Source organism: Abramis brama, assembly GCF_963993115.1.
Source record: "Abramis brama genome assembly, chromosome: 5".
NCBI lineage: Eukaryota > Metazoa > Chordata > Actinopteri > Cypriniformes > Leuciscidae > Abramis > Abramis brama.
The window spans coordinates 11315153-11325431 of NC_139967.1; the positions used below are offsets into that span (position 1 = coordinate 11315153).

General features: G+C 36.7%; 1 protein-coding gene across 1 annotated transcript; it reads right to left on the minus strand.

Annotated features, from left to right (window-relative positions):
• Positions 1-107: 107 nt before the first annotated feature.
• ranbp1 (RAN binding protein 1) lies at positions 108-7568 on the minus strand. The gene is made up of 6 exons (XM_084114602.1): positions 7429-7568; positions 6052-6188; positions 2468-2625; positions 2255-2383; positions 1672-1734; positions 108-1428 (listed from the first exon to the last, which is right to left on the minus strand). Exons 1-6 carry the CDS (start codon positions 7441-7443, stop codon positions 1286-1288), a joined length of 645 nt encoding a protein of 214 aa, XP_083970728.1. The 5' UTR covers positions 7444-7568; the 3' UTR covers positions 108-1285.
• Between the last annotated feature and the right edge of the window lie 2711 nt (positions 7569-10279).

Below are 10279 nucleotides of genomic sequence, written 5' to 3' on the forward strand. Positions count from 1 at the left end.
AATACCTGTGTCATGACTTACATCTCCAAATCATAAGCTATTACACAAACTGAAAAATCATATCTGCCCCATTAGGCTTTTGAATGGAAGCCATACAGACACTGATGTATGACAAAGCATCAGTCTTTAATTTGATTTGATCACAACCCTTTTACATGATGTATATTTAGTAACCACTATAAAATGTGAGATTTCAAGTCATTCATCACATGCCAAATGCAACTTAAGGGACCCTTTTGCTTTTATTAAAAAAATACTCAAAACTGGGAATGTGGAAATTGTGCGGTTCAAACACATCAAAACCGCAATTCCTAAAATGTACATTCAAAATAAAATAAAAAGCAAAACAATGTCTAAGAGACCAAATTATTGTGCATGCAGTCGTTGTAATATTACATAAGATAAACCTTAGACATGGCCTGTAAATCTTTATCAATGCTGTTTGTTGGAATTTAAGTTGCAACAAGCCTTATGGAATGAAAACCGTATTTCATTAGTGATACAGTACCTACTTTACTTATCTCCCTATATATTTTTAAAAAGAACTTAATGTGCATTATGACAACAGGTTTCAACTTTGTAAAACCTCACTGCTTTTCCACACTCGAGTGATAACGGAGTCAACCATTCTTTATTTTCTTGATTTCCAATTCAAACAGAAGAGGGTCACACTCATAATAGAAGGGTCATACTCATAAAACTTCCTTCAGTTATTCAGAGCAGTCTTTTTTTTTTTTGCCAGATGCAGCCCTCCACAGAAAATGAATCATTTTAATCATTCAATAGTAAATTCAAGCCACAGAGAAGCCAAATGTTCCTCATGTGACTTTATTGTAAGGAAAAGTCAAAGATCGCAGATACTCATACTCCCTATCAACTCAGACAGCCCGCTCTCATATCAGACAGTGCTCATCTAGACGCTCACAATATAACTCTTTAAAGTACAAAAGAAAAACAACAAAAGAAGTTACCCAATGTGGGAATCAATCAATAGCACAAGCCTTGTATCATAGCATGTCGTGTAAATACACAAATACATGATGACTGACGACTGGTCCACAATGAATGAGAAAATGAAGGGTGATATGAGAGTTTGTGAATGGGACAAAAGCTCACAACAACTTGATGATTGAGAAATGGACGCATTAAGAGTGGCACCAAGGTCTTGTGAAGTCAAGAGGCCAAAAAGAAAAAAACAAAAGTGTCCAATTTTTCAATTTCAGAGTCTGTTGTATAAAAGGGGTAAATGGCAAGTGGAGGATCCGTATGAAGCGACGTTCCGGGCTCATTTCTTCTCCTCACCAGCCTTCTCCTCTTTCTTCTCTTCCTTCACATCCTCTTTCTTGTCCTCTGAACTCTTTGTCTTGTCATCTTTCACAGACAGCTCCTCCAGCTTCTCTGCCACTTTGTTAGGGCTGTTCATGCTACCTGTGAAACGAAATTAAAACAGTTAGGTTGAAGGCGCTTCAAAGAGTACTCCAACTCAAGCTTAAATTTATGAAAGAAAAAAAAAATGTCTGAGAAGATACGGTCACCTCCCAAGTGAATGGCAAGGCAGTTTGTAACAATCTTCATGTTACTGTAGCAGACAGAAAAAGTCTAAGGCTGGATGTGTCAGTCTTAAACAGAGTGAGTCTGCAATAACCATGGTAGAAAATGCTATCATCTTACCTTCTAGAGACTTTCTGGCCTCTTCTTTGCATTCATCAAACTTCATCTTGAACTTCTGTGCATCTGCAAGACAAAGGAAACAAAGGGCACAAAAAAAAGCAGAAGTCTGTTACACTAATGATCAAAATTTGAAAATGCATTGTATTTATTATGTTATTCACAACTAGTATCATTTAAAGTCTGCGGAAAATGGAAATGTATCCATTTCCTAAATGCATCTTCACTTATTATGAATGAATCATACATGCATGAGTTTAATTTTTTCAAAAATTGGCCTTGTAATCTTCTAGAGAAAGGACATTTCTCTCTAGTGATGTTGCCGGACGTCTCCAGCTTAAACCCCGCCCCATTATTACAATCAACTACAAGCTTGCGTTCAGATCTGCCTCCATCCAATCAATAGACAGAATCAAGTCCCCACCTAATATTTTTGTTTCACTCGCATACAAGTCACAATATGGAAGAAAAGTTCTGTCGCTACTCACTACTATTGTTTATTTCTGTATTTTGTAGGGCTTCAATTAATTTTACTTTAACAAAATCCCTGAGATTTGTTCTGGAGATCATGTTCATTTGTACTCACTCTCTGCATTAAGGAATCGAATAGCCAGCATCTCTGCTTTGGGTTTTTCATCTGCAAAGTCAGCATGTGTGTTCCACACCCAGGCCCTGTCACTGCCTGCATTGGGCTTCAGCTCCATCAACGGCATAACTAGAGCACAGGATTTCAATTCATGCGTTAATGCCAGCACATGATTGGAAAATTAACAGGAGGACAGATAACGATTACACTCACTGTTGTGGTTGGCACAGATTTTGAGGGTGCGGTCTCTCCTCATGAGAAGGCGGATGGTACCCTTCTCTTTGTGTCGCAGGAGTTTGACGTCACCCGTCCCACGCTCCTTCCACTCGGGAGGGTCGTTCTCACTGGCAAAACGATACAGCTTTGCCCTCCTACAAAAAACATGAAGATAAATGTCAGCAAAAATTTAGTTCTCACAGCTCTCACGCAGCAGTTCTCTTTTGCACATCACTGCACTCGAACAGACAAATACAGATAAAATTGTCAAAATGCCCATATTGGTGAGTATCCTTGAATCATTTATACAGTGAAGTCTATGTAGTGTTTTATTTTTTCATTTGTTCAATCAATTTTTTGCTTGAAAAGCTGCAGCTGAAAAAATTAAAGCACTGTTTATTTCACTTGTATATTTTATTGTATTTGTCCTATTATTTTAAAAAAAGTATATATATATATATATATATATATATATATATATATATATAAGTTTATTATTTTTAATAATTTATTTTTTTGTTGATAATTTAATCAATAAAACGTATCAATGGTCGATTAAGCAAGGTCATGCGCATGCGTACTGCTCAACTGCAAAACACGTAAAGCAGACACGAGAAATAAAGGGAGCACGTAGGGCTAGTTACACCTTCATGATTGACCACACATTCGCAACCTTGTTGTTTTGTGCAAATGTAAGTTGTAATAGTTTATTTTGTGTAGGCCTATATCTGATTGATCTCATATAGGATGCATTTGGTTAAGAATTAACATAGTAGTAAAACAGCTTCTGCTTCAGTGCATGCAGCTCAAACAGCAATGCACAGCTAATAATAACTATGATCGGGACTGTAATATTACATAACATATAAAGAGAACAGTATTGAAATCAAACGCTGTTTTGTCTTGTTTCTGCACGTAGCTTCAGGAAGAGCACAACCACAACACGAGTCACACATTCTGACTAGCACACAACGTGAACTAAGTTCACTTGAACATTAGCGTCATTTTGTGCAGATATAATTTGTAATACGTTTGTTTTGTATGCATCTAATTAATCTCATATAGGATGTGTTTTCATTGAGTTAAATAACCAGCTAGCAAAGGTCTTCAGTTTACTGGTGTTCATTCAACGCACACAGCCCAAACAGCAATGCACGACTTATAATTATGGGACTATGATTGGGACTGTAATTTTACATAACATTATGAGAATGCTATTTTAATAAATCTTTGTGAATTCATTGGGATAAGTTGCCGTGGAACACGTCCACAACACGAGTTACACATTACGACAGGCATCTGAGTAGTGTTGCACGATATACCGGTACTAGAAAGGTATCGCGATATCCTGCTATTAAAAACGGTATGATATGAAATTTTATTAGTACCGGTACTTTAAGAGTGACGGCACTCTAAATAATACGAGCAGTATTTCTTTATTTGCATCGATGTATGTCAGCCAGTCATGATGTGTGTGCAGAGCTCTGCTTCAACTGTTTACATTCACTAAACAATGGAAGCAGAACAGTAAAATATATACGCGCAGCGCTTGACAAAGAAACATGCATGAGAAAATAAAGCATAGAACGAGCTCGTGCTGCCGGGCTCAGACCTGAAGCACACGCCTTTCACACAGCATGTGATCGCGACTTCAGTTCTCTTTCGCGGATTATTAGGTTTGAATAGTCAAAATTTGATGTAAAAATGCACGTCCTGGCGAGTACTCACGTAAACACAGTCGGGTATGTCTTTAGTGAATTGTTTGTAAAAAGAAATCGTATGTGTTCCAATGTATTGGGTACGTGCAAAATGGCTGGAGTAGCAGCCTAATATTGTTTGATTAATGTTAATTAATTAATGTTAATCAAACAACAAAAGAAAATAGACTATCACCCAATGCTTGACTGAATAAATTTAAGCTATTTATTAAGAATCAATCTATAGTTAATTTATAGAGCGAAGACTTTATTTTGTCAGCTACAGTAGGTCTATTTAAAAGGGGTGGTATAATGCCCTATTCACAAGATGTAAAATAAATCTCTGATGTCCCCAGAGTGTGTGTGTGAAGTTTTAGCTCAAAATACCCCACAGATATTTTTATATAGCATGTTAAAGTTGTCACTATTTGAGGGTGAGCAAAAAGCGCACATTTTTGTATCTGTCCCTTTAAATGCAAATGAGCTGCTGCTTCCGGCACAGAGGGCGGAGCTACAACAACTTGTGTCCTTAGCAACTTCGATTACCTCACACAGACATGCAAAATGAAAATTTTGAAAACTTTTAGCCTTTTATGTTCAAACCGGAGTCAGAAAGATGGAGACTCAAGAAGTGACAACATGTAGACAACATTTCTGAATGGTTAGTTGATGAATTTATGTAGTTATCTTCTAGTCATTGATAAGCATATTCTGTCATGATAATCTATAAATCGCGTTCCCGGGGGCGGGGCTTATGTGAATGTTAGGGTTCGTAATGTCACTAACCCGGGAGGAATGTCACGTAGTCCCTACCAGCCGTTTGTTGTAGTCCTTAAAAAGCAATTTCTTTAAAAGAAAATATGTTCCTTGGCTTTGAACATTGAGCATCATAACTTTGCTGTTTATCATAACTTTATTTATGCTCAAATAGCAACATTACACACTAACTAAAGTTAGAAAAGTGAAATCAATCAACCACCCCATGAACAGTAGCATTCAAAAAAGAACCGCCAAAAAAAAAAAAACAGCACCGTCATGCTGTTGGCTATATGCCACTGCAGTAGACACATATTGCAGTTTTAAGGCTAATGATTAATCGATCGTTAATTTAAATGACAATTGATCATAAGAATTTGTGTAAATTGACATCCATAATATATATATAAAATTGTGAATCGTTATCTTCTTGAAAAAAATCGTGATATGATTTGCCATATCTACCACCCCTGCAATGAAAACCTTTCTAAAAGTTACACAATGTAACTTTTAGCTCACTAGTGGTTAAGAAACAAAACTGCATGCATTTTGCAGAACATTGTTTTTGTTACACTTCGGCTCTTAGCGACTGCGCATGAATAACCTTTCACAATAGATAATGCTTTAGAGAGCTACATATGGAAATTTATCTGTTCAATAAAATACCTTCACCCGTTGAGCAACAAAATTGGCCAAGCCAATGTTGATTCTCATTTTATTACGAGCTCTGTCACATTCTCTTTTTACCAGCAGACTCTCCTCTATTCTGCTTTTGTTTTAACTGGTGACTCCCCAGCGGTTCAAGATTGATTTTGTGTTTTCCATGTCAACCTTTCTCGCTCATTGTGACAACTAACCTATGCCACTCCCACATCACACAGGCGTCAAAAGTAGCCCGAAGCAACTTGTCTCTATTTAGGAGTATGACGAGACATGCATCCCAACAGCTCTAAAATATAAACAATTGTAATAGGCTTACCATAGTGAATCAGTGCAAGACAAAAACACGGTTTGGAAGGATTGATGTTGTACTGACTCATTTAAATAGTTCATTTTGAACAAAAAAAAAACAAAGTTGCATAGTGTACCTTTAAATCTGAACCTGCTTAGTATTGGGTAGTGACTTACATCTTGAAAAGTTCCTCCTCATCCTCTTCTAGGGTCTTAACATCCTGCTCAGGTAGGGAGACGATGGGCTCAAATTGAGGGTCATGGTTGGAGTCCTCTACATTTTCCGGGGTTGCTTCATGATCATCTTGTGCCTCCTGGAGGGGGAATTAATAACAGCAGCTTTTGTAAATCAAACATCAGAAAATAAATATGCTAATGACCTACTGCAGTTGGTCATGATTCAGGATTAGACTCCTTTTTGTTTATTTGAGAATAATTTACTATGGCATTTGTTCTGCTGAGCTTCACACTGTCCGGATCTGACTGTGGGGATCCTGCTTCCACATTACTCATCAGATCAGTGAAAAGCTGTAGGATTTGGAGGGATCATTCTCTGGAGTTTGGCCTATTGTCTCCAAATTTGCTGCTGCAACCAAACTTACACCAACTGGTGCTGAGCCGTGAACTTGAACTCACACGCTGGAATTCAGGCTCTTGCTATCCACTAATCACTAGTCTAACATCCATGAGGGCCTTTTAGCTTGAATTATTCAAAAGCTTTCCTACCAACTCTTGCAGCAGATCTTCAACACATGTGAAGCTTTAAACCGGTTCAACCCCTCCTAGTTAAGTTTCGTCAGTCAGCATTTTAAGAATACTAAGAAGTGTATTAAGCTAAACAGTTTACTTCACTCAATATCAGATATGCATGTCTAAAGGGGTGAGTTATATCAGTTTCTCAGAAATGGACATTCAGTTAGCACCCAGGCTAGCAGAAGCTAATAAGCGGCCTAAAGGTGTTTAAGTGTTTGAATCTCCGTCTCAACCCACTGTTTTGACACAACTGAGCAAATACAGTTAAAACACGCAAATGAACCCGGAAGCTGCAAATAAACCGGCTTTGAGTTTGAACTTCACATGTGCGGCATGTTAGCGATGCTAACACACACAAGCTAACAGTGTCTTAGCATGGCAGCTTTCAATTCAAATTATGAGCAGTATTTAATTGGAACATGCCGTGGATACTTGTATTACGTAAATAAAAACAATTATTTGGTTGTCTATTATGTTTAAGTAAGTGACGAACACAAATGCACATATAATTTTCATTTAAAGGACGTCAACGTACAGCTGCTATGAGCAGTGTAGCGTGATTTTAAATAAACAAACGACTTTGACAGCGTATAATTACAAGATATCAAGAATAGAAAGTAGAAAAGTGCGGGTTTAACGTCTAGCGTTTAAGCGTGCGACGTAGGTAGAGGAAAAAACAAGTGCTTTTCACTCTCTGTTAAAAAAAGACCCGTATAAAACATTTATCGCCAACTAAACATCCGAAATAACCATCTCTCGCGGTCCGAAAGTGACAGAAGATGAAGATGATGTCTCGCTTACCTTTGGGTCCGACATTGTTTTAGCAGATGTTTGAAGATTTAGGAGAGTTTCTGTTCGGTTTGACCAGTGCGAGCTCGTGAGATTTCACTCCGATACTTTCGCGCGCGCCTAACCGGAGAAGAGAGACGGTGACGTCAGCGCAATGCGCGACGTCAACGCGCGCGTCGGCTACGCAGAATTTAATACTGAAGCTCCAGTCGATGCGAATAGATGTTGTTTTTGTTGTTTGTTTCTTTATAAGTTTATCAGATACATATCCCTTGATTTTCTTGGCTTCGGCATTTTTGAGAAGCCTTTCTTTCTAACAAGACAGGAAAAGAAGAAGACAGGTGATTACATTCAACATCTATCTGACACTGTAAAGTTTTATGGTCCTGGGATTTTCCTACATCCCCCTGCAGAATACCTGCAAATGCATTTTTAGAGCTCTGCAATGCAGTGGCATTGACCTGCATTATAGAAGACTAGAACTTCAGCATGTTAACCTCAGAGTTCTGACATTTCTGTCAGCTTCATGTGACTATTTGGGATAATAATTTATCTATTCCTGAAATGACTCTATCGTGTGAATAATACAGAAGAAAGTTGACACCTAAGGCCCACTGTTACATTTTTATTTCACTTACAGAAAAGTGCCTTAATTATTATTTTTTTTCATTTATATGGATAGTACTTTAAACGTATATAGCCTACATTGATATTTTTACATCAAAACACATGTGAGGATCAAATACTAATTTGGGAAATAATTTTGTTCCAAAAATGTAGCAATGGTGTCATTAAGCATGACCCTGTTATGTTTTAACATTTGCAAACTGTGAGTTTAAAAATGTAAATTTTCCCAGCCCAAATCTTTTGCTACACAGAGTGTTAGTTTTGTTATGTGTAAATCCTTTACCCATATTTAGTGGAATTATTTAATTGCTTTAAAAAGTGTTGCAATTCTGTTTCAGTTACAGTAATTAATTTAACATTCACTAGAACAAGGATTCACAAAGTTTACAATAATTTCTTTTAGGAGTCAAGCAAATGTGGGTTCCAGTAAGTAACCAAATTAAACCTTTCTGCATGACATAGGCTAGAAGCACATTTTAAGTTTGTATTGTAGCCTTCTTTTAATTATTTAATGGTAGTCAACAAATAATTTTTTTATTGTGTTTTTATTTTTAAACTTTAAATGTATGTTTAAGGGTACATGTATAGGCTATAACTAATCAACTTATTTATTTATTTGGGCTATTTATTTATTTATTTTGCACAATTCCTGCAGTGTGACAATAAACACAACAATTTAATGTATTAATTATAAAAACTGCATTCATGATAATTTGTAAGCAATGCTGTAACTGTTTGAAATGAATTTACATGAAAATAAAGAAACTCATACCTAGTTTGTCCCAATAGAGGTGTCCTTTGCTTGCCACTAATTAATAGTTTAAAATAACCCAAATCAATGTGGGAGCTGGCATGGCATCTCTTTTAACTCCAGGTTTGTGTTACTTGAGTTAGCTAACATTTTACTATATGATGCACAATAAAACCAGAATAAACATATGCAACCTGCATCTTCTGAGAAAGTTATGTGACATACTGAAAGACAAAAATCTCAAGAAATGAAGCCTGATGCCAATATGATTATTTCCCCAAGGTTGTGAGCAAATCCACAGAGAAGAGCCAAACAGTGAGAGCTGAAGAACCTCTGCATTAACTGAGCTACGTTTGGTAAAGCAGAATATACACAAAGATCAGCTTTACAGATCAGAGAGAGAAACCTCTCATAGTAACTTTGATTCAAATTTTGCACAAAACAATGAAACTAAAACTTTGTGCAAAAATAACCAAGCCAGTTTTTTATATTTCTATAAATCTAGGCAGAATGGCTATTCAGAACTCCCTGAATTCTACATACTATAATTTAACTGATTAACCAGACGTTTTCTTTCCAATCTTAATGCAGTTTTTAACAAATGCTGTGCCTTGTGATGCCCTAGAGCTCAGGTTGTAATATATTGTATTATTTGTAATGCATGTTCAGCATAAACAAAATATTTAGAAGTCATCTTAGGAATCTGCTAATTATTTTCCATAAAAAAAATAAAAAAAAATAGCAATGCCTTACCATTGAATGACAGAAATAAATCCATCAGTTATCTCTCTACTAATATAAACTATTTTATAATATCTCAACAACAAATTAATACTGTAACAGTCTCATAATAACAGGACCATTGCGAACTACACCGCCATTTTCATGTTAAAGGTTACTAAAACTCACAATGCTGTTTAACCGGTTTCATACTGGTGAATGGCATTGCCTAATGCTAATCAAATAAAAAAGGGCCAGATATTATAAAGCAGTCCAAGATTTTACTGTTGTTCAGATCAGCAGCAGTCAAGCAGATTTTTCTGCATGCTAAAGCCCAAACAGCTTGTTTGTGTCCACAAATCTCTGAGGAGGCAGTGGGGACTGCGGTTGAGCCTTCTTGGCATGAAACACTGGAGGTATTTTCACTTAATCTACACAAGCTTGCTTTTTATTATGTTGTAAGTGAATGTATTTTATTGATCATACACAAAACATACAGGTGCAAACCTTGGCATTGCTTCTCAAGTATCCCTTGGCAAATTACGGTCAAACACTGGTTTCACCCGCAAGTCACAGAGTTTAATCAATTTTAAAATATACATAAACAACATTTTCTGATTTTAAATACCCCAAATTCCCTCCCGTTCCCTTCGTTTTCTTCCCTCCCTCTCTCCACCATCTCTCACTTGGCAATCTTTTCCCTTCATCCTAGCAGAGAGGGCACCTACTATCTCCACAAAAATTAAATCACTCTAGTTGTGAAGC

Excerpts from the sequence above, each read along its gene's own strand:
- ranbp1 (XM_084114602.1), bottom strand. Across the intron at positions 2,626-6,051 it reads GAGGAGGAACTTTTCAAGAT|GAGGGCAAAGCTGTATCGTT; the intron begins GTAAGTCACTAC and ends TGTTTTTTGTAG. Across the intron at positions 2,384-2,467 it reads AATCTGTGCCAACCACAACA|TTATGCCGTTGATGGAGCTG; the intron begins GTGAGTGTAATC and ends CCTGTGCTCTAG.